The 25,217-nt window shown below is 37.1% G+C and overlaps 1 protein-coding gene and 1 long non-coding RNA gene across 2 annotated transcripts in view; both read left to right on the top strand.

Annotated features, from left to right (window-relative positions):
• The first annotated feature begins 749 nt into the window (after nucleotides 1–749).
• LOC126872657 (putative fatty acyl-CoA reductase CG5065) lies at nucleotides 750–20,662 on the top strand. Its single transcript, XM_050632775.1, has 8 exons — nucleotides 750–1,045; nucleotides 3,102–3,365; nucleotides 5,446–5,762; nucleotides 7,011–7,258; nucleotides 13,857–14,040; nucleotides 19,562–19,747; nucleotides 19,816–20,076; nucleotides 20,166–20,662. The coding sequence occupies exons 2-8, from the start codon at nucleotides 3,144–3,146 to the stop codon at nucleotides 20,242–20,244; spliced, it is 1,497 nt and encodes a 498-aa protein (XP_050488732.1). The 5' UTR covers nucleotides 750–1,045; nucleotides 3,102–3,143; the 3' UTR covers nucleotides 20,245–20,662.
• Nucleotides 20,663–21,733: 1,071 nt separating this feature from the next.
• The window catches only part of LOC126872704 (uncharacterized), a 50,441-nt gene continuing 46,957 nt past the window's right edge, over nucleotides 21,734–25,217 (top strand). The window contains exon 1 of the long non-coding RNA XR_007692142.1: nucleotides 21,734–21,870. This is a non-coding gene — a long non-coding RNA (uncharacterized LOC126872704). The remainder of the gene's footprint in view (nucleotides 21,871–25,217) is intronic.

Here is a 25,217-nt window from a genome sequence, read left to right as displayed (position 1 = left end):
AAACAGAGACCTACGACCGTACGCGAAACGCTCCGCACCGTACCGACAGGTATCCACCGCCACAATCCTAAACCGGTGTAAATAAAGCGAGCGGTGTTGTTTGTAAATAAAGCGGAGAGACAGAGAGAGAGACAGAGAGAAAGAGAGAGGAGAAATATGAAACATGGAATGACGAAAAATATAGAAACTCTAATACGGTACAATTACTATCAAATTTAGTAAAAGAATGGAATAAAGTACTACACGGCTATATTATACGGTCAATTCAATCTATGCATCATCGCTATGCTATGTTGTTGATCCAGAAGGCATGGCTACAAAATATTAATTACGATATGTTACACAATGAACCACAAAATTGTTACAAAATCATAAACAAGCATTATTTTTTCATTAATTAAACTGACATATGAGGAACATATGAGAAATAAATAGCGTTGACTTTTTTTTCTAATATTCCTTCGCGTAAATATGCCCTTCTATATCACATTAACAAGAATTTTTTAAGACTTTTCTTCTGGAAGAAAAATTGCAAAAACTGTTTGCTTGATAGCTTTTACGCGACACGTAACTTTTTTGTTTCTCTTGCTCTTTGCTCCTTTATTCCCTTCCTTGTATCTCTATCTCCTTCTCCATCTTTCTTTCCACGTTTTCCCTTCTGTTAACACGTGATCGTGACGGAGGGGAGCATAAAAGTAACGTCAATGAAGAGAACAGACAAGAAGAAGCAGTTATTATCCTTATTTTTATTTGATCGCGTCTAACAGTGAGAAGCGAACTGAGCTTCCATTCCATTTCGCGATACGATTCACGAAACTGAAAAGTAGAAAAGAACTCCACGAAGATATAACGACGAATTTCGTGCCTTTCCTGCAGTTACGGACCGCCATCGTGCTTATTTTATGTACCATCGGTGAGGTGAGAACAAACAGCACGCTACTGTGTAACAATTTGGAGAAACGAGGCCGTCAACGGTAATCACGGTGTTGCGAGACATCAGTAAGAAGAAGAGAAAAATAACCGAAGAAAATACAGGAAAGATCAAGTAAGTGGAACTTACTTTGACGTACACAAGGTGATAATAAATTTCACATTTCGTATGTTTGAAGCGTGCTGGCGCAGCATGGCTTTTCAGTTAAATACAGCCGGTTATCGGTACCAAACTTCCTATAAAACGAAACAAGACACGTCGATGCTTGAGATATGTCAATGAACGGTAGAGTGTTTAAGTTGAACAGTTATATCTGATCTGTTAATTCGACAAGATTAGTATGTAAGAAGAACAAAGGTAAATGTGCATCTAGTGCTAGGCAACATTTTATTTAACTACTAAATAATAAATAACAAACCAATATAATATTTTAGTTGCGAATAAGAATGAAATTTCTTATTTAAGCACAAGTCTTTAAAATATCATTCGCAAATAAGAAATAATAATTAAATTATTTTTTGGCATCGTTTAAAAGACTTTCCCATTTGGATTTAATTGGAAAACGAATAATAATGTATAAATAGGTAGTTTTTGGTTTTGTCTTATCTGTTTCATTGTGTACAATGAAGAAGTCGTAAAATTAATATCGTTATTTTCCAACAGACAAATCGCAGTTTGCATTTGCTTTTCGAACAAGTTGTCCGAAAGCTGATGTGACATTGGCCTATTCGTCGTTAACAGGCAGCATTAAAAATTACAAATTGTAATTTACAGTAATCTTGCCGATTGAAATATTATATTTGTGTAAAGATAAATTTGTTCAACGACCGATAGGTATTAATTAAAAATGGGTAAAAATAATAAACGAGAATTATATTTATAAATAATAATTGACTCCATTATTTTAAATAATGTATATAGATTTATTCAAGTAACAAATAATTTACTTGTATTTTTTATTTGAATTCTCAAGTATCCAATGATTTTATTTAAATGATTACTTAAATGATTATTTAAATGAAAATATATATATATCTAATTTATATACAGGGTGATTGGCAACTGGTGGTACAAGCGGAAAGGGGGTGATTCTTCGCGAAAAAAGAAGTCGAAAATATAGAATAAAAATTTTTTTTAACTTTTTTTTTTTAATTTTTCCATTGAGACAACGATCTACAGTGAGATCCGTTATAACGTACTACACGCGTACCGAGCGAAAATTCAAAATCGATTTTCTCGAAAACAAAGCCTCAAACGAAAAATTTTTATTCTACAGGGTCATTGGTAACTGGTGGTACAAGCGGAAAGGGGGTGATTCTACGCGAAAAAAGAAGTCAAAAATATAGAGTAAAAATTTTTCGTTTGAGGCTTTGTTTTCGAGAAAATCGACTTTGAATTTTCGCTCGGTACGCGCGTAGTACGTTATAACGGATCTCACTGTAGATCGTTGTCTCAATGAAAAAATTAAAAAAAAAAAATTTTTTTTTAAATTTTTATTCTATATTTTCGACTTCTTTTTTCGCGAAGAATCACCCCCTTTCCGCTTGTACCACCAGTTACCAACCCTGTATATATTACATGTGTATATTCTCAATAAACAAGGAATTCCTATTGGGAAGTTGTTTTGGCAAAAAAATTACGCGGCGATATTTCTTAGCGATCGCCTTCTGCTTGTTATGACAGTAAATTTAAAGTCTTTCAAACCGCGATATCCAAACCGCTCTATGTTCTTGCCTAATTATATTTCTACAGCAATAGTTGATAGGTGACGAGCGACGTTTGACTGTAGTAGTAAGAGTATACGTCACACTATAGCCATTCTCATATGTTTTCGCTTGCGCGAATTCCCACTTATGTAAGTGGGGAACCCTGAGCAATGAAAACTTTTTCGTATATACAGAGCTATATACTGATCTGCTTTATATAACTACTTTTGAATATAATGTACTTAGAAATAAGTCATTACATGTCTCACACCGCAGTTCAGATAAAATATAAAGGAGCAAAATTGTGAAAAATGTTAATTCCTGGAAAAAGTTCAGAAATGCTGTCTGCATTCCGATTTCGATGATTTTTGCAGAAATCGATATTCTGGACAACCTTCTCCTATACATATAAGGAGTGGACTCGCCTAATTTTCGAGATATTATTTTTTATTATTCAATTACAGATATCGGGATTGAAAGCGCGAGGGTGCTGTGGTACTAGTACAATGAATACGGAATTTACAGAAAATTTAAATAAGGTGAATTCCATCGAGGGATTTTACGCCGGAACTGGAATTTTTATAACCGGGGCATCTGGTTTCGTGGGGAAAGGCCTTCTGGAGAAACTGATACGCGTGTGTCCACGCATCGTCGTTATTTTTATTCTGGTTCGTCCAAAAAAACACCAAACGATGGAACAACGATATAAAGAGATCATAGATGACCCCGTACGTAAATAACATTTTCGATGCTTTCAATATTTAAGACATTCATAAACCAAACCGATTAATTTCACATTTCATTAATTTCTCGATTTCATATTATATATATATATATATATATATTATATATATATTATATATATATATTATATTATATATATATATTATATTATATATATTACATATTATATATATATTATATACTATATATATATTATATATTATATATATATATTATATATATATTATATACATATTATATATATATGTATATATATATATATATATATATGTCGGAGATGAAAGAACACCGGAGCCTTTGGAATTTTGGTTAATCCCGCAACATTGTAACCTAGAGTCTACTATAGCTGTAATTGAACAATTGTAGTTATTCAATCCGATTGTAATTGTTCGAGAGTTGTGATAATGAGCTTGGGCTCGAGGCGACAGCCAGTCGCCGAACGTAGCCGCGGTCACGGGATGAACGCTTTGTCTAACAAAGGCATGGAATAATTCTATAGCTCTCCTTAAAAAGGAAATAGTTGTAACACTCGACAGTGAACATTCCAACGGTCTCTGCCCCGTAGCTCGCCACACGCAGACCCCATTCTTCGAGTAAGATTTTTTTTTTTTTTTTATTTATTTGTTGAAATTACAATCAATTCTCGCGTTGAGAATTTTCAGTAATTTTTCTGGCGTGGCGCAGTGACATGGCTGTTTATTTACAATAAGTTAATACTTATTATAGATAGATATAATTTATAATCTATGAGTATTATAAGTAAGTGCATATGCTTGATTTGGATAATTAAATGAATCTAACGTTTAGGTCTAGCGGGTAGTGCCTCTTCAGCCTGCGAATCTGGTCCGTCGTATCGAGTAGTCCAGTGATTAGGGGGTTTCGGTGTTTGTTGATTCTTTTGCTGTATCTGTTGCTATATTTTGCTATTTCCTCTTTGACGGTGGGTATCTTGAGGTCGCGGTGTATTGTTTCATTGGTTACATACCAAGGTGCGTCAATTAGGGATCTTAGCGTTTTCGATTGAAAGCGTTGGAGTATTTCGATGTTGGAGTTACTTGCTGTTCCCCATAGTTGGATTCCGTAGGTCCAGACAGGTTTTATTACGGTCTTGTAGAGGGTAATTTTATTCTGTAAATTTAGTTTGGAGCGTCGGCCCGTGAGCCAATAGAGTTTTTTTAGTTTGTCCTTTAGTTGCTTCCTTTTATCTGAGATGTGTGTCTTCCACGTTAGTCGCCTGTCCAGGGTCATGCCCAGGTATCGGACTGTGTCCCTGCTAGGAACTGTTGCATTGTTGATGGTGACCTGGGGGCAGGTTTGTCTTCGAGTAAGATGATTGCCAGATGTCGATGCGCCTCCGCAGTACATGTTCAGCTAGCCCGAGGGCCCGTTATAAATCTTAAGATTTAGTCAACTAAAGTCCTTCAAACAGACAAACAGTCTTTGTCCCAACTACGGGAAAATAGGGGAGACCTATTTTTCAACGAGCGGCGTCTCCCACTAGCAACTTTCCCTCGAGGGCGGCTAGCATCTTTTTCTAACCACCGATATGGAGATTGACCAATTAGCAGCAACGTCAATTTCCCTTACTTTCTGAACGAAGGCTTTTCTCGACGAATCCGATGATCTCGTGTCCTTAGACACACCCCATTATAGTTTTCCTCTGTGGCATCATCGGGACGGGAAAGTTATTCTCTCTTGCGATCTTATCGACGAAAAGAGTAGCCCCTTACGACCAGTGAATTTTGTGAGCACGTTCATCTATCATCCCGTCGACCGCGGATTCGTTATTGAACCTAGGATCATTGTCATTAGTTTCTCGAGTACCTAACTACCACGGTTACTCGTCCGGTTCTATAATAATCGTATTTGCACTAGTCAATGTCTTCTCTATTGCATAACGACAACGTGTAACCCAAACGAAGATTCGTTTCACGCCCCTAACCCTAATTCTAATGTAAACCCGACATATATATAAAACGTATATATAACAATGTGTTGATAGAAAATTAGTATATTCAATAACAATCTATGTTGGAAACTGAGCTTGTACCTTTTCTTCTTCAGATTTTCGATGATGCTAAAGCAAAGAATCCCTCAGCATTAAAAAAAGTTCACCCCGTAGAGGGTGACATAAGTCTACCAAAATTAGGTCTTTCGCAAGAAGACAGAAATATGTTGATAGAGAATGTGAACATATTGTTCCACGTTGCAGCCACTTTGAATTTCAAGGAGCCGTTGAATGCGGCCGTGAACACAAATGTGAAAGGTACTTTTAGTATCATTGAACTGTGCAATGAACTGAAGCATGTAATTAGCGTTATCCATGTTAGCACAGCTTATAGTAACGCAAATCTACCAGATATTGAGGAAAAAGTGTACAGGTAAGGATAAATGATATTTAATATTTAAATTATATTAATAATTAAATTTTCATGATCATGGTCGTATACACAGCTCTGGGAACTGTTGTTGCTGTAAGGGCAGAGGGGCAGAGGGTAAGATTATTACGTGTCAAAAAATGTTTCTCAGAAATAAGGCGTTTCAATCAAATTGCTAGGATTCGCCGCGCAATACGACTTGTGTCTGCAACTGAAATCTACTACTATTACAAAATACACGTGAAATACTTTATGTTTACCTTAAGTACGTTAACAAAAAATTTATGAAAAGTAGTTTAGTTTATATCATCTATGTTTAGTGACAAGTAATTTACAAAGCACAACCTTTAAAAATTCATAGTTCAAACTCCTCCTCTAGAGTTTCTAGACCTGATACGCGGCCGTGCATGTACTTGCGCACTTTGTTTTTATGTGTTTATGATGGGAACACTGTAACGTGTAGCACGTTTAATATGTTAGAATCATATATCATACGCCATCTATGAGCTATTGTCCGAAGTATAATGAGATGAGAACACAGAGCAATTTCATTGTCGCTGATTAAGGAGAAATAAAAAAGCCAATAAGGAGAAAAGGATCGCTGTTCTGTACATATTATAGGATAAAGAGAAGCGAGCCCCGCGTCTTTTTGTCAAATACAATTTCATGTCCCTGTGCACTCACGAAGCTTCGAAACAAACATGTGCGTCCATTTCTGTGCATTTTCCCGTGCTCAATTTTCTTTTCTTTTCTTCGATAACTGAAATCTTGAATTATGTTTACCTCATATGTAATTAATGTAATTAATTGCATTTTTACAAACTTCGTTATTCTTCATCTACATATTTCGTTCGTTATTTCTTTTTTTTAACTGTTGCGTTAATCATTTTCTTCTATGTTGTAACATAAAATTTAGTAATTATCTGCTGTGAATATATCGAACGTACAAATGATAAACAAGAGAAGCCAAATAGATGCAGCGAAATAACTCATAGAACGTAATTATTGTACAGAAAACGGGTATCGTTTTTTACTTACAGTGGCATCAAAATTAAACTCCGTCAACGGCAATGCCGACGACGAAATCGCTCGATGTTCTCGCCTTGCCATACTTCTGGTAAAAGCTCATAGATGACGCACGATATAGTGGTGTACATGTTGCATTGTTGTTATTCTCAATGTTTTCGGCAGTGCGGATTCCAAGTTACGTAGATGATACTATATGATATCCTATTATTGATAATTTTTCAGCACGAGTATACAACCATCTAGCGTGATTGAGATTTGTGACAGTCTTGACAAAGAGTCGATTGAGCTATTAGAAGAAAGAATTTTAAAAATTCATCCAAACACATACACGTTCACCAAGAATTTGGCAGAACAGATTGTATCCAGCAACAGTAAAAGTTTCCCAGTTGCGATAGTGCGACCAAGTATAATTAGTGCCTCGCTGAAGGAACCGTGTCCTGGTTGGTTGGGCAATATCACTATACATATAGGTATTTCTATAAATATTTATAATGTTAATTCTTCATCGCTGCATATTTCATTTACATATATTGCGTGTAAGAGCGATCAACTATACTCGAGTGATTTCGAATAATATAAGTCTTTCGTATCACAAGATCTTAGTTCTCCTTAACTATCATAAGGAAGGAATCAATCAACAATAGAATAAAGCAGCGTCAAATTTTCACTCACTCATTCAAAAGTATGTGAAAACATACTTTTTGCGCAAGGTGTATAAATGCTGTTGATAAAGACTTTTTTTTATATACGTGGGAAAATCTTCATGGACACCCGCCGCTCTTCTGTGAGGCGGCGGGGTAATGTCGATCTTAACTAAATGTCGACAATGTTAATAAATGACTATGTCGACTAAAACCCCACGGTGGTTCACCCGACGCTCGACAGAGCTGTTCCGGGACCTCTTTCGAATTACTGCCGGAGTACTCCAGCGTCCTCTCTCATTCTGAGGGAGCCATCACTCAGGTCTAGAGGAACTAGCCCTCTCAACGCTTTTCCCTGGACCGTCGTGCAAGTCCGAGGAGATCCCAGAACTTCCTCGACGTGACGACCCCTATGACCACTTAGGGCGGCGCAAGGCCGGCCTTCGGCACGGAACACTACAAGAGAGAGAAGTTCTCGCTCCTTTGCGAGCATTACTTCTTCGCAATAGAAGCGGACTGCGAGGAACTCCTGTTGCCCCCTCAGCATCGCTTCCACGACTGACGCGACAGGTCCAAACTCTCGGCAATCGCTAGTTGCAGAACACGGCGGGGGAAGGGAGGCTCTCTCCCACGCCGGACAAAACTCCAGCGTGTGCTGGACCGTGTCCTCGTCCTCTTCGCAGTGGTGACAGGTGTTCGTCAGCTATCTTCCAATTCTCTGCACATACTCATGGAATACTCCATGCCCGGTGAGCACCTGCGTCATCCAGAAGGATAACAGGAGCCACGGACCTGATCTTTGGCGAGTAGGTCGAAGCGCCACCGCTCGCATACCTCCCGCCTAGCTTTTCTCCGAACGTCTTGTGCTGCCTGCCCGACGGGAGAGGAGTCACCGCCCGAGCCCAGACCCCTCAGGTTTTCGTACACCCGTCAGAGTATAATAATTAAATGTCAACGTATAATAATTAAGACAACTAGATAATTAACAACGCTAACAATACTATCTGGACAACACAATCCGCACTCTCTGACTTCTCAACTCATACTGCTCTTAATTCGTTTATCGTCCCCTAGCAACCCTTTGTCTTTTGCCTTAGACTCACTAAGATTGTTTATAATTCGCATCTCAACAACCGCTTGTTTACAATCTGCACGACACCCCCCAGGTCCCTCGTCCACGATACTATAATATTATATACTATATATGTTCATTTTTCAAAGTGAAATAGAAAATAAATACCGCGATATTAATGAAGAAACAGGTGTTCGACCTTCGTGGAGAGAAACGGTCGCGGTAGAGCGCGTCAACGAGAGTAAATTCTCGTTACGATACGATAATCGACGCCACCAATCAGTCGATCTCCCATTTCGGTTAAGATAATAGGAATGATTAAAATGATGATAACAGGTTAAAATGAGTTAACAGGTTAAAATATACACTTTATTCCAACAACTTTGAAGAGTTAAGTATTAATATACGCGGTGTAGACGTGTTCTCAACGAAGTGTAAATAGCAAGTTTAAGATGTTGACCGATCAAATATTTAATAGCGAGTTAAGATGTTGTCTGATCAAAGGACGTAAAACCAATGAAGTTCGGAGATGGTACTGTCGCGGAGGAGAACTAGTGATGGGTGTGCCTAAAGCACGGGACAAGCGGATTCGTTGATGGCAATTTTGGTTAGGATAGTGAGGACAACGGTCATTGCTGCTAATTGGATAAAAACAAAACTGGTAGGTAAGGATGGGTGCTGGCCGCCCCCAATCAAAGATCGCTTGTGGGTGGTATTGTGCATGGGAAAAACTCGCTTTCTCGTGTTTTTCCGGAATGGACAATAAGTCTGAGAAATGCTTCAATTTAAAGGACACTTGTGTGGTCTTAAGGGCCTTAACTATTAAAAATGCTAAAATTTATGATTGATCCTTGAGATTATCGAAGGACCGCCAACAAGGGTGTTTAGGCATCTGGTGGTCATCTTGCTCGAGGGATAGAGTCTGGTTTATGTAGAGAGTCACGGGAGGTAACAACAGGAAAATATTTCTTAGCGCGTGAAATAATCGACTCTAAATGGAATGAAGAACTTAATGTTCATGATTTCAAAATATTAGAAAGTTTACTTTACTACTTTACGAAAAAACCGTTTTTGAAGAGTTAAGTTGCGTCGAGAAAGCCACGATTTGACGTAAAGGACATATGATACATGTGAAACTCATCGAAATAGGCTGCTTTTTGAGAAGTCGAACAGGAATAACATTTTTAGGCAATGAAATTGAAATATTCACAAAGAGTGGAGTTAATTAATTTCTGAGAAGGTAAATGACTCTAACCTTTACTAGATAACCGTTTTTAAAGCTTGCAGTTCTGCCCGAGCAGCTGAGCTAAACAGACGTGAGAAACTGTGCTTCAGTGAAAGTGCGACAAGCAGTCAGGTAGACAAAACGACAACGAACATTGCCAAATGGTTGAAGCTTCAAAATGCAACAACAAATACCGCCAATGAAAATAACAAAGGTGAAGTATACTACATAAATAAAGCTACAAATATGTTAAGCAGAAAACGACCAATTAACAAAGAACAGGAAAGCTCAACTATAAAAGAAATGGAAACGTTGTAAAACCAAGAAGAAAACAGCTACAATGATGAACTGTCATATCAAGATGAACACTGGAAGGTAGCAACAGCAAACAAAAAGTGTAAAATAATACCAGGCACAAGCGCTATAAAAATTTCCGACACCGATACGCATCAGTGGCTACAAGGCATCTCACTCTGAAATTCGTTCAGTTCACTGGTAGAAGAGATAGATATGGACCCAAAAGAAAAAAAAACAACTTATATCGTTAAACCACCACCGATCTACATTCATGGCCAAATAATAGATCCCCTAATTGAACTATTGAACAACACTGATGGAAAAGTAAACTTCAGCATAAAGGAATTAAAACTGGAACAAGTAAAAGTACAAACAAAAACTCCAGAAATCTTTAGAAAAGTGACGCGAGCATTAATCTTTTCGCTTCGGGTGCCGCTTATAGGCGGCGACCACGCGACGATCGGCACCCCATATATCAGGCATACATCAGTGCCATCTGTAGTCAATAATATATTTTTCCGTTACCGGCAGAAGCCTTTTCATATTAAAGATGTAAATTATACTTATCATATTGGAGCAAAGATTGTTTTATTATTGTTTTATTCAGCACAGTTGTTATTTAAAACTTAGGAAAACATTTATACAGCAATCACGCCACATTTGTGGCGCGCGCCTCCGTACAAGGAGAGCACTTGGGTGAACTGGACTGCCGAAGCGAAAGGGTTAAAGGAGAAAAACGCTGGGTATCATACATACCAGCTCAAAACAGAAAAAGCTACAATATAGTAATTAGAGAACTACACTCAAGAACAAACATAAAAAATATATGTGAGGAATTAGCAAAAATCAGACACCAAGTAAGAACAACAAATAATATAACCAGATACGATACGAAACAACCATTGCTACTGTTTCTAATAGAACTTGAATCCAAAACTAATAACAAAGAAATCTTTGATATTAAAAAAACCTTGTTATAAGAAGCCTTGTTATAAGAAGGGCATACCGCAATGCATACGGTATCAACAATACGGAAAAACACAAGAAAATTACTGCAGCAGAAACCCAGCGTGTGTCAAATATGCAGAAAACCACTTAACAACAAACTACCCATACACAGGAAAAACAGACAAAGTAAAATGTTATAACTGTAATGGAAACCATCCAGCTAGCTAAAACAACCGCAACGTAAACTGTTTCTACCGCTGAGAAGCAGAACATACAGCAACTATCACTCACAACAAGAAATTGTAGAATCCGAGCGAACACGAAATGAGTAAAACTCCTGATTTGCTTGATTTTACAGCAATATAAAGACAAAACGGAAACAAATTAAAAATAACATCCAGTCTTGAGCTTAGCTCCGATCATACACCGATAATAATAGAATACGTAAATAAACCAATACTTTATAGCAATTCAGAGTCGTTTTGCAATAAAACCACTAAATGGCAAACATTTAAACAAGTAATTGAAAACAAAATCAACAACATTGACAGAAATTATACAAGAAGCAGCATGGGAAACTACTACTTACGAACTAAATAATAGACAAACAAAAATAATTCCACTAGACATCCTTGACAAAATCAAAGAGAAAAGAAAAGCGAAAGTAAAATAGCAAAAACATAGAACATATGAAAACATTTAAAGAAACTTGCAAAGGAAATAAAAAGTAAAATAAGAGATGATAATAACGAATTCTCAAAATTCATAGAGACATTCTCTGCGCACGAGACTGCCAACTATTTTCTGTGGAAAGCCACGAACAAAATAAAGAAGTCAAAAAAATTAATCCCAGCAATCAGAAAACCAGATAACAGATGGGCCAAAAGCAACAAAGAACAAGCTGAAGAATTTTCCAACCATCTTTGTAACACGCATTTACTCATTCAGACGAAGATGCTCAAAATACTAGTACCTCAACTAACAAGCATACCTAATATAACAGCACAAGAAACTAGAATCATAATCAAGAAAACAAAAAACAATAAAACACCAGGAATCGACCTAATCAATGGTAAAATCTTGAAAGACCTTCCCCCAAAAGCAATACGTTTAATCACAATAATATTCAATGCAATTTTAAGAACCAATGTTTTCCTAATCTATGGAAGATAGCATAGATCATAATGTTACCTAAGCCAATAACGTAATGTTACCATGACCCACACCATCTTACTGCATCTTACAAATCAATATCACTACTTCACGTGTTTTCCAAAATACCAGAGAAAATAATATACGACCGTCTAAAACCAACAATAGACAAAGAAAAATGAATATCAGATCACCAATTTGGATTCAGAAACAAGCGCTCCAAACGATAGAGCAAATGCACAGGCTCGTCAATGAAATTTTACTAGCGATGGAAAAGAAAAAATACTCTACAGTACTCTTCATGGACATCGAGAAAGCATTTGACAAAGTGAACCGTGAAAGCCTCTTACAAACAACCAAAAAACATTTCCTAAGACAAATTTACCACTTACTCAAATCATACCTAATTAATGGAACCCTTGTAGTAAAAACAAAGGACGCATATTATGAAGTTAAAGACATTGAGGCAGGGGTACTGCAGGGAAGCGTCTTAGCACCCATTTTATATACAATATACAAGGCCAACATACCAACAACTACCAACAGTAATACGGCTGTACTAGTCAATCACACTAATCCTGAAACAGCAGTCATATTACTTCAAGAGCATATCACAAAAATAGAAAAATGGTTACAAGATAAAGAAATAAGAGCAAAGCCCAGTAGATGCAACCATGTACACTAGGAAAACGAAAACCATCAAATATCCAATTGAATGGCACGCACATAACACAAACAAGGCAAGTTAAATACCTAGGACTCCACTTAGCCACACAACTTATATAGAAGCAACATACTAAATCAATTATCGACAAAATACGGATAAAATGAAGACAGATGTACTGGCTAACTAGTCGAAACTCTAAACTCAGCATGGAAAACAAACTAAAAATTTATAAAACGATAATAAAACCAATTTGGACGTACGAAATACCATTATGGGAGACAGCGGCAATAAGTCACATAAATAAATTGGTGTCGCTAAAATCGAAGATACTGAGGATAATAGTCAACTCTCCATGGTATGTCAGAAACGAGGATATACGCAAAGACCTAAAAATACTAACGGTCAAACAAGAAATCGGTAGATACGCAAAAAGATACAAGGAAAGAATGGCAACACATCCAAATCAGCTGACTGCTGAAGCGAGCAAAACTCTCATAAAAAAAGACTAAAAAGAAAGCAGCTCACTGACATCATTTGTGGCGGCACTCGACAGCAACTATTACCGGACGACGGTAGCGCAGTGGTTAGCGCCTTTGGTTATGAACGTTCGGGACCCGGGTTTCAAATCCCGGCGCCTGTAGTCCGATTTTCCTTCCACGACTTCTAAGCGAAAAGAAAAAGCAGCAGTACCCCAGTAGCGACATCTAAACCAGCAGCGACATCTACACCAGCAACGACATCTACAACAGTAGCGACATCTACACCAGCAGCACCACTATCACCCACAACTGTCTACACCTCACACTAAAGAAATAAACTGGACAAACTTGAAGATGGTATTCTGCTGGGGGTAACCATCCACATGTTAATTAACAATAAAGCTAGAAAAATTTACCGAATGTCCAGCTGGAGAAATTGTAAAGTACAAATTACATAATAAAAAGAAAAACAATTTTTAAAGCTCTACTTTTGCTGTCAGTCACGAATATCCTTTCTATCTATTTATAGCCACATTTCGAGGCAGTCGAGAAGCATGAATTAGTTTTAACCAAGTTTGTTGTTGCAGCTCTCGGACTATTTATCAGCAGAGGTTTCGCTAAAATAGCGTTGGCTAAGGCAGACACAATAACGGATACAGTACCCGCTGATTATGTGGTCGACACGATATTATGTGCCGCATGGCACGTCACGCGGCATCGTGATATGAACATCAAAGTGTACAACTGTACGAATAACGCGCGCCCTATCAAGTAATATTTATTACGGAATTTTTTCAAGCAATTTAATTGAATTGTTGGAGTATCGTAAAACCTGTAATTTATTTAAGCGACACGATCAATGGGAATGCCAATAAATGAAAAGCATTTCATCGTAAATGAAATAATTCAAATGCTAAAGATTATACAGGGTGGTTGGTAATTGGTGGTACAAGCGGAAAGGGGGTGATTCTACGCGAAAAAAGAAGTCGAAAATATAGAATAACAATTTTTTTTTAATTTTCTTTTTTTTTTTTTTAATTTTTCCATCGAGGTAACGATCTACAGTGAGATCCGTTATAACGTACCACACGCGTACCGAGCGAAAATTCAAAGTCGATTTTCTCGAAAACAAAGCCTCAAACGAAAAATTTTTATTCTATATTTTCGACTTCTTTTTGTGCGTAGAATCACCCCCTTTTCGCTTGTACCACCAGTTACCAACCACCCTGTATAACTGGAAGTAAAAAGGGACTATACTAAATTTCTTCTGTGTACACATACAGTTAACTTATTCCCATTTAGCTGCATGAATTATAAAAACGTGCTAGCATTTTTTTCGAATCAAATTCATATAATCAGATCAGATCCTTAAGCGAATAGGACGTGTTTGTAAACTGAGCATCGTTCCCTTCCAGCTTGAATCAATCATTTAGTGCGCGAATGTTTGCCATATACTTCCTTGTAGTATTTGCTTATAAATCAAGTACGTTTCATCGTGTGTGGATCGTTTGTATCGAAGATGACTTGCAGGTATTTTGCAGCCTGTTCTGCTTAACCTTCGTTCACTTAGTGTCGTTTTTCCACGGAGGTGTTCGTTTAATATGCCTTTAAATGTCTTTGATTGTTTTCCACAGAGAGTAGTTTACCACTGATGTGTGGTGCCCAAGTTCTTTCCAATGCTTTGAATTTTTTATTCTTTTCATCCAGTAGAAGTTGCTTTACTTGCTTTATAAGTATGTTTGCCATTCTTTTGCTGTTCTTCTTTTCTCTTTCATTTTGTTTAATATAAATAGTTAATATAAATAGTTGAAAGCTGTTTCATTGATGTACGTGTCTGGATTGAATTGTTTCCGCGGTGAAAAATTCCGCAGCTGATTCGATGTTTTCTTTCGTTTATAAGGGGATATTGCAGTTTAGAGTTTTGTCTAGGTGCTGCTGAAATGTCGGCTAGCGAGTGGATTTTATTGTAATTGATTTTGGTCTCGCGATCTGGTCTTTGATCTGATGATTGTGGTCTTCTATATGACGAGTGAGGGTGATTAGAACGTGGTCAGATGTCCGTTTTGCTTTTACATTAGATAAACTGTATGTCGCTTATGTTTGGGAGAAAAATCTGCGATCGCAAAATCAGTTATGTTTTCTATTAAGCAAATGCAAATATAAAGCAAAATGCAAATGTTAATGTTGTTTGCCGCATTTGTTGTTGCAGAATGGTTCCGAGTTTGTCTACTTTTTCGACAAGAAGATTTGAGACATTAGCTTGGTTGCCTTTTGTTGCTGTGATCTGAGCGTAACTTTTGCGAATTGTGGCGCACGTATGTTTTAAATTTCGGTTTCCTCGATTTTTTATACATACCGTTTCATATGGTTGCTGTGATAGGAGTATTTCTTGCGTAGCCTGTTCTGCTTCTTTATCTCTTAATTTCGACAACGTTCTTGCTCGTATTTTCTTTCGAATTTTACATCGCTTATAATTTGCCGGATGCTTTCCCTGACAGTTCACGCAGATGACAGGGTCGGTTCTTCTTTCTTTTTAAGACACAGTGAGGAGAGATATGATTCAGCGTATTTTATACAGAATGGTTTGCCGTCTCAATAATTTTTTGCGTTTCCGTGTTGTTGGCAACGTGTATGCTGTTGGCTGTTTCTTTTAGATTTTGCTAGTTCTGCCAGTGTTGGCCAGTCTTCTTCCGATTCGCATAAATTTTTATCGTTTGGAACCGGCTGTAATTCAACCACGCGTAGTGTGAGTAGTTTCTGTGTTTTTCATGTTTATCATGTGGCATACTTGATATCTAAATTCTTGTAGATCATCTTTGATAAGTTGTTTTGATGTCGAGTGGTGAAGCTCTCTTATTATTACTTTGCATTTTCTAGAGTCATTCGATTGAAAGGTGTAGCAACTGGCATTGTGTGTGTCTAATGCGGCCACAATTTTATCATACCATTCTATTTTTTCACGCAGGAACATGTGTTGACATGTTTTATAATACTTGGACCTGACCGCTTACTCATAAAGAAATCAATCAACACACCTTTGCACTAATATATACCATTTCAACGAATACACTTCCGAATTGGTTAGTTGATGACAATAAGCATCATAATCCTGTTCCATAGTCGGACACAAATTACGATCAAGATAAGAGATTGAGAAAATCGGTCTATAAGAAATAGACGCAGGAAATAACAAACCTTAGAATATTAGTATACAGGGTTATTCACTTAACTGGTACTATTACAATATTATATACAGAAAATTATACCGAACATGGCTACATAACTAAGTTTGTTCGGACATAACATTCTGAGATTACATCGAATACCATCTGACGTAACATCTGTCCTTTAGTACTGAGGTTCGTTTGTACTGAAGTAATTAAGTCTGTTGGTGTTTATGCATTTCAAAAGATTTTTGCCTCTTACTATGATAAGTTTGCTGCCCCATTGTGTATGTTTAGCGTTATAGTCTCCTCCAGCTATGAATCTATTGCCCAGGTTTTCGAGAAATTTATCGAAGTCTTCTTTGGAAATAGAATGTCTAGAAGGACAATATACTGCTGATGTGGTGATTGGATCATGCCAATCTTCTATCGCTACATTTGTAGCTTGGAGGTAGTCCTTCTTGAACGAAGGAAGCTTATAATGCTTAATGCTGGTCTTGATGATAATTCCGGTGCCGCCATGTGCCTTTCCACTGGGATGTTGTGTATGGTAAAAGTTATAACCATTTATTTTCAGGTAATTTTTATTGATGAAGTGAGTTTCAGATATAAGCATTACGTCAATTTCTTGTTGTTTTAGGAAGAGTTCTAGTACGTATTGATGCTGAGCTAGACCGTTAGCATTCTAAATTGGCTTTATTTTACGTTGAAGCGTGTTAATTTGTTCACGATGATTGTAAGCAATGATAACAAGTTATTGATTTGCTCTGTTTATTTCACGATTAATTTTTCAAGCCTATTGAAGTTATCCGTGTTTTGTGAACTGGGAACACTATTTTGTGGATGATCATTATAGATTTTCGATCTGCTTTGATTTCCTTGAACTACCTGTGCATACGAGGTTGGAGGAGTAGTGAATTTTTGTGGAATATGTACTTGGTTGGTTAGGTTCTTAACTCTGGGTTTAGGGTACTTATTTTTATACAAGATCTTGCAGGCTATGCAACCTTTATAGTTCGCAGGATGCTCTCCTTGACAGAGGATGCACTTCGCAGAAGTTTCTGAAAATTTACTGCACTGATCTGTAGAATGAAGACCAGCACATTTAACGCAGCGGTAATTGTGATTACAAATTTCTGTGTGCGGCCGTACCTTTGGCACCTTTTACATTGAACTATCTCTTTTTTCATAAAAGGTGGTTCAATTTTTACTACAGAATTCATTAAACGGTTGATGTCATAGACTTCTTTATTATTTGGCTGTTGCTTTAAATCAATAAAGTCAAAATCAATAAAGGATAGCGGTATTTTTGTGATACTATTATATATATTGCTAATTTTGGTTACTTCATAGCCATGATTTAAGAGTTCAAGCTTCAATTCATCTAAGTTAGTTGAGTGGTGCATGTTGCGAAGTACCACAAGAAAAGGTCTTTCTTATTTCAGTTGATATGTGTGGAAATTTGCGTTCAGGGTTTTTAGTAACTTTATTAGTTTTCTATAGGAATCTGGATTAGCCGATAGAATTTTAACCTGATTATTTTTTATTTTTAGTTTGCAATTCTCTTTGTTAACATCTTTCTCGGTAGACTTTACCATTGTTTGAATATCGATGACATCATCGATGAAGATAGCTGGGGGGAGGGGAGGACCTTCTTGCGTATGTTGATTTATAAATGTTTCAACTACGTCCATAGAATTGTCTGTAAATTCTAATATTGCAAATCTATTAGAAGTAGTAATATGGCTTGTTGACGATTCGTTCCGACTAGTGTTTACGTTTTTTTAACTATATCTAGCTTACGTTTTTTACTGTTGTTTGTGTAGTTTAAGAGATGGGACAGACCATCCCTTTGCCACGGAGGAGGTAGAACAGTGCGATTACAGTCTTGCTCGTGAGAGCCCGATCGAATTACTTGGACCATCCTCGAGCCAGTCAATTCAAATTGAAATAACCAGTCGAAAGGCATATTGGTCTTTTTATAGATAATATATTGAGCTTACTAGTTCTAATATATTTTTCTAGTATTCTACCGCAAGGCACGTTAATTCTTGGGCCCCATAGCGTTTGCTTTGTATTGAAGTGTTCCGCTGCGATGTATTTGTCACCGAAGGATTGAAAATACTCTTCTCATTTTTGTAATGTCATTTTGTGTCTCGGTGGTGTATATACTGCTGACATATGCAAGTAATTGCTGTTAGTTTGTATTGTAACGGTGATTGCTTGAACATGTTCCTGACTAATTTGACTATATAAGTGGTGTTTGATATCGTTTCTTATTATCACTGCAGCCCCTCCGTGTTCCCCCTATTGTGACGTCGAATTTAAAGTTCTTAGGCGACCATCAAACCGCTCTGTGTTCTTGCCTAATTATACTTGCACAGCAACAGCTGATAGGTGACGAACGACATTTGACTGTAATAATAAGTGTACATGTTACAATGTTGCCATTTTCATATGTTTTCGCTAGATCGGGTTCCGGGTTAAATGGATAACCCTTTATGCTCGACGAGGGCTCTTAAGAGATTAGTTTTGTTGATAAATGTCGCTGCCGTTATAATTTAAACACATCATTAGCTAGAGTTAATTTCATTATTGACAATGCTTTTCAACAGTCTCATCCGGAAATAACAAGAGTACGAGAGTAAACTAACAATACCTGCCAGACTCTGTCTTCCACTTTGCATTAGCTTCTTCTTATGTGATCCTGATATCGAGGGTCTGGAACATATTTATAATTTTCTTAAACAATGTTCCGTAAGAATTTAATTACATTTAAATAAATAATAATGAATAATTGGAAACCTTGTTACGTTTACTACGAAATTTTCAGTCCGAATTATTAAATTATTAAATGAATTATTCAAACTATACGTAAATATACTGTATTTGCTATATGAATGGTATCTGGTCTAAAGCAAGTAGTAAATAAATAAATAATGTAATTAAGACAGTTGCTCCTTTAAGCATTCTATGCTTACGTTCACTTTTGCTCTCAATAGCTTCATTTAATAAACTGGAGACATGGCTGAAATTATATAATATTTCATGTGATACTCTAATAATGATAAGCTCCATTGAAATATAATTCGATTATCTCTATCAGCGTAAACGTTTCAATTTTCAAGATACGGTGAGCTGAAGGATACATTCGTGAAATACGCCATCGAAATACCGATGGACGGTTTGTTGTGGTACCCGTGGTGTGCGATGGTATCTAACAGATATGTTTACAGTATTCTGACTTTATTTCTGCATACTTTGCCTGCTTTCATCGTGGATATCTTTTTAAGGCTTCGAGGTAGTAAACCAAGGTGAGTATTCTATCGTTTGTCAAGCAACGAGCTACCGCACGTTAGAATACTTAAAAATGGTATTTCAGAATGATGAAAATTAGCAAATATTACGATACGATGTCGACAGTGACAAATTACTTTAGCATACGGCAATGGTCCTTCAAAAGAGATAACGTTATCGATATGATGAAGGAAGTGAAAACGCTAGAAGATAGCGATATCGTTGAATTGGACTTGCAAGATATGGACTGGGACAAGTACATTGCAATTTGCGTCATAGGAATAAAGAAATTTATTTTTAAAGAGGACCCTAAATCTTTAGATGCAGCGCGGCGGCGGTTATCGATGTACGTATAGAAATGTCTTCGCATAGAAAACTAGTAACTAATATAAACATTTTTGTATATCCGACTAATAATATTTTCTTTTATTTCAGATTTTACTGGCTACATCAGATGACTAAAGCATTCGCTATAATTATTTTATTAACGATAATACTGCGTGTTATGTACTGACCTGTTACGTCCGGTGACTGTTTACGTTTGAGGCGACCACCAGCCGTGCACATAGAATTAAACAGATTGCAATAATCCTAAGGAACTGTCCATGGAACGAGGCTTTCTTATTTACCGCTGAGGCCGTCAATTGGCATAAAACGTCTTCGAGTCAAAAGGTTCCTTATGGTTATTGCTCCATCAGGTAAAAATTGGGATCCCACCCGCTAGCGACAAGTGGTGGGGCGATCATCACCGAGCGAGAATTTTCCTTTGTGACAACATCGTCACCGGACTAGGCTGGTTCGACGACTACAGATCAGTCAACATCTCTTTACCGGGTTTTCACCCTTCAATCATTCGCCTACTTAACTTATACCGTACGCACCAGCGTAACTATCCTTTCTACAAGGTTGTTGGAAATATATAATATCTTTGAACTGTTAATCAAGTATTATACTCATTAAACTACCTCTATTATCCTAACCGAAATAGGGGATCGATCAGTTTGTGACATCAATCACATCTCAACCTACATCAGAGATAAGACATCGACTCCCAACCTTCGGACACTTTTCCACATCATAACCTACACCGAGCCCCCTCAACATCCTCAAACCAAAACGTATATAAACCGAGACTTCACCCAGCTCGGGCAGTTCTTGTTCTAGTCGCTGTTCTTGTGCAACCCCTTTCTCCGGTTCAGTGTTATTCTATTATTGTAAGTGCTAAATTTATAATAATGTTCGATAAAAGAAAATTAATAGTTGGGTTACGACTCAGCTTTCTTTTCTTTTACAATCCAAGTATCAATTTTACGTGACAAGCTCGTGGCGTCGATTGTCTAATCGTAACGGAGATTTACGCGATCGAGTCTCTCCGTGACTGGTCGAATTACAATCTACGTTAGAATGTTTCGATGTTTTGCGCTCGGCAGCAACACGACAAGTAGCATCGGCGTTTGCGAAGCAGAGGATGAAAATTTCAGAAGTTCACGGAAACAGTGTGTATGTTTGTATGTTGTATGTGTGTACGTGTGTATGTGTACATCATTACGATTGCGAAATATACAGAGTGTATAAACAGTAGGTGTAGTTCGTGCAAAGCCGTAAGTACTAGTTTCAAGGTCAAATTTTTTTTTTATTGCAGCCTATTCTACTTGTCAGGAGAAAGAAACGCCTCAAAGTTTCAATAATATTTAAACTGACTTTATTCATAATGTGTTTAGATTCTGCAATCAGGAGCAGGAAAAACAGCATCTATTGTTGCACGTCCATGTCTCAGGTCCATCATTATATACCCCACACATCCTATACATTATACATTATGCATGTGTTAAAATATAGAGAGGATTCGGAAATACAAATAGTTTACTTTATTTCATACACAATAGCTATACATATGTGGAGGATAGATTTGTTCTGATGTAGCGAAATAACGAAGGCAAATTATTGCCGTCGCAATCCGTTAAATATATGTCGGGTTTACATTAGAATTAGGGTTAGGGGTGAAACGAATCTTCGTTTGGATTACACGTCGTCGTTATGCAATAGAGAAGACTTCGACTAATGCAAATACGATTATCATAGAACCGGACAAGTAACCGTGGTAGTTAGGTACTCGAGAAACTAATGACAATGATCCTAGGTTCAATAACGAATCCGCGGTCGACGGGATAATAGATGAACGTGCTCACAAAATCTAAGTCGGACGCGTAATATTCACTGGTCCTAAAGGGTTACTCTATTAGTCGATGAGACCGCAAGAAAGAATGACTTTCCGTCCCGACGATGCCACAGAAGAAAACTATGATGGGGTATGTCTAAGGACACGAAATCATCGGATTCGTCGGGGATAGTCTTCGTTCGGAAAGTAAGGGAAATTGACATTGCTGCTAATTGATCAATCTCCATATCGTTAGTTAGAAAAAGATGCTAGCCGCCCTCGAGGGAAAGTCGCTAGTGGGAGACGTCGTTCGTTGAAAAAATAGATCTCCCCTATTTTCCCGTAATTGGGACAAAGACTGTTTGTCTGTTTGAAGGACTTTAGTTACCTAAATCTTAAGATCTATAACGGGCCCTCGGGCTAGCCGAACATGTACTGCGGAGACGCATCGACATCTGGCAATCATCTTACTCGAAGAATAGGGTCTGCGTGTGGCGAGCCACGGGACAGAAACCGTTGGAATGTTTACTGTCGCGTGTCGCCACGAATATTTCTTTTGAGGAGAGCTATAGAATTACTCCATACCTTTGTTAGGCAAAGCGTTCATCCCGTGACCGCGGCTACGTTCGGCGACTGACTGTCGCCTCGAGCCCAAGCTCATTATCACGACTCTCGAACAATTACAATCGGATTGAATAATTACAATTGTTCAATTACAGCTATAGTAGACTCTAGGTTACAATGTTGCGGGATTATCCAAAATTCCAAAGGCTCCGGTGTTCTTTCATCTCCGACATATATATTCCTAGTAATGCTAGAGCAATATAACTAATAATTTATAAGACACTTAGTTCCCATTTCTTAAGACTTCTAATTCTATGTTCATAATTAAGAGAGTTAACTTCGTTGGAAATTTGATTGAGGTGCATTCTATACGATTGTACAGGATTTCTTCTAAACTGTCATTTAAGGATAAAGCTATAGTTTTGAGTTTTGTTTTGTAAGTTATGTTGGTTCTTAATTTATTGTTTTCAGCAAAAAGTTTATCTATATTTTTGTTTATTAATTCTAAATCATTGTCATCCAGAGTTACAAATAGACTTCTAGAAATGGATCCAACAAAATTCAATGACCCTCTTCGATAACGAGTGTGTGTCATAAGTTTAATATGCATTAGTAAATTGCCTAAATTTCTTTCGCGAGCGCGTGTAATCATTTCATTGAAATACGGACATTCACTTTTACAATGCTCTGTTAACATTAGTCTAAATCTCTTAATTTCGCAGATTTTTGCATATATATCCTTAATATCTAAACCTATAATTATGTTTACAGATTCGCTATATAAGTATGCATGAGCTAATTTTTCTTGATATATAGAACTATCGTTCAGAGGTATAATGTTTAGCTTAGCTAACTATGAAGAAGGTGAAGATCGTCCTGGAAAGTAAGGTTTAATACAATTACCATATATTTTCCTAATCGAGCCATTTACTATTATTTCATAATAAGGGGTTTTTACTTTTTCAATGGTGTATGGCCCTAGCCATTCAGTATCTAACTTGTGTTCTTTATGATCGTTATACTAATACTAAATGTTCTTCTTTAAAAACAGATTGAGGTTTAATCATTTTTCTCCTTTGATCTCTTTGATATCTTTGTTTACTTTTCATTAGAGTTTCTCTGGCTTTAAGTAGTTTGGCATCCCATTCTCGTTTCCTGAAGCTAACTTCATCAACGTATGTTCTTTGGGGACTTTAGGATATGGTAGAGGGGAGATTGGCCTTATATCCAAATGTTAGTTCGAAAAGCGTATATCCAGTGACATCCTGAACCACAGTGCTAGACACACAAAATTTAGGTTTTGATCCCATTCTGTTTCATTGTCGTTTTGTATAGCTTTTAACATGTCGGATATTACAGCGTGTGTTCGTTCTATGCTTCCGTTGGATCGTGGATGGAATGAAGTGGTTTTTATGTGTTTGATTCTAAATGCTTCTTCGTATTGTTGCATTAGTTCGCTAATAAAACTTTGTCCTCTATCAGTTAATATACGTTTGGGTGCGGAGAATATATATGTCGGAGAAGGGTCAGGAATAAGGTTGTGGGCGGTTGATGAATCTTCATTGGAATCGGCCATCGTCGTGTTATAACGAAGGTACGGTCTGTTAATACGAGTATGGATGCTACCGACTCGACAATCAACCGCGGCGGTTGGACACTCGCGATACTAGTGATGTTGGTCTTAGGTTCAATAACGAATCCGCGGTCAACGGGATGATAGATGTACGTGCTCACAGAAATCTAAGTCGGACTCTGCGAAAACGTGGAATATGCCCAAGCTCATTATCACAACTTGCGAACAATTACAATCGGATTGAATAACTACAATTGTTTAATTACAGTTATAGTAGACTCTAGATTACAATGTTGCTGGATTATCCAAAATTCCAAAGGGCAGGCTCCGGTGTCCTTTCATCTCTAACATATATATGTGCTCAGATTTCAGAGCTTAGTTTTAGGAGTAATATTGTAATATCGTAGAATAAATTTGAATTAGAGATCGGTTGAAAATAGAAAAAACCGTGTACGTCGTCCTTCTGTGGTTCGTTTACATTTAAGAGCGCCTATGTGACTAAAGTCACCTAGTTCTTACAGAGATATGAGAAAAACAATAAAGAACGCTAGAGCAGAAGGACGGTTTCGGGTTCAAGGAGCGATGACCGAGAGGTCAGAGTATGCGAGTCGAAAAGCGAGTGTGTTGCGAGAGTCAGAGCTAATTGAGTCGTTGAAGAGTAGAGTCGTTAGAGGTTTCGAGTTGTCGAAGAGTAGAGTCGTTAGAGGTTTCGAGTTGTCGAAGAGTAGAGTCGTGAGAATTGATAGAGTTGTTAGAGAGAGAGAGAGTGTGTGTGTTAGATTCGTTGTGACGAGAGTGATCAAATAACTGTAAAGTTATTTGATATAGATACAAGTATTGCATTTAGTTCCGTTAAATAAATATCGTTCTCTGTCCAATTTATATCTGTATATTCAGTTTAATATTAATAAATTGTAAGTAATCGGGAAAAAATTTCTATCCTTATTTTCCGATATTACAATATATTGTATTTCCCAGATTACTTTCATTAATATTCGTCTTAAGACATTAATAACACTCAATTTTTATTTTATTAAAGCAAGATAAATATTCTTGTTTAATTAAAACTCTACTTCTAAAAAAATAAAACTATTTTATTTATGCAAAATTGTATGCAATAAAAGTTTCAATGAATACACTTCGTTTTGTAACTGTTTTCTTCAATCAGAAAAGATAACGGCCAAACAATTAT

This window comes from Bombus huntii, chromosome 13 (assembly GCF_024542735.1).
Source record: "Bombus huntii isolate Logan2020A chromosome 13, iyBomHunt1.1, whole genome shotgun sequence".
NCBI lineage: Eukaryota > Metazoa > Arthropoda > Insecta > Hymenoptera > Apidae > Bombus > Bombus huntii.
Note: the sequence above shows the minus strand (reverse complement) of the source record. Positions and strands in the feature narration are given on the sequence as shown.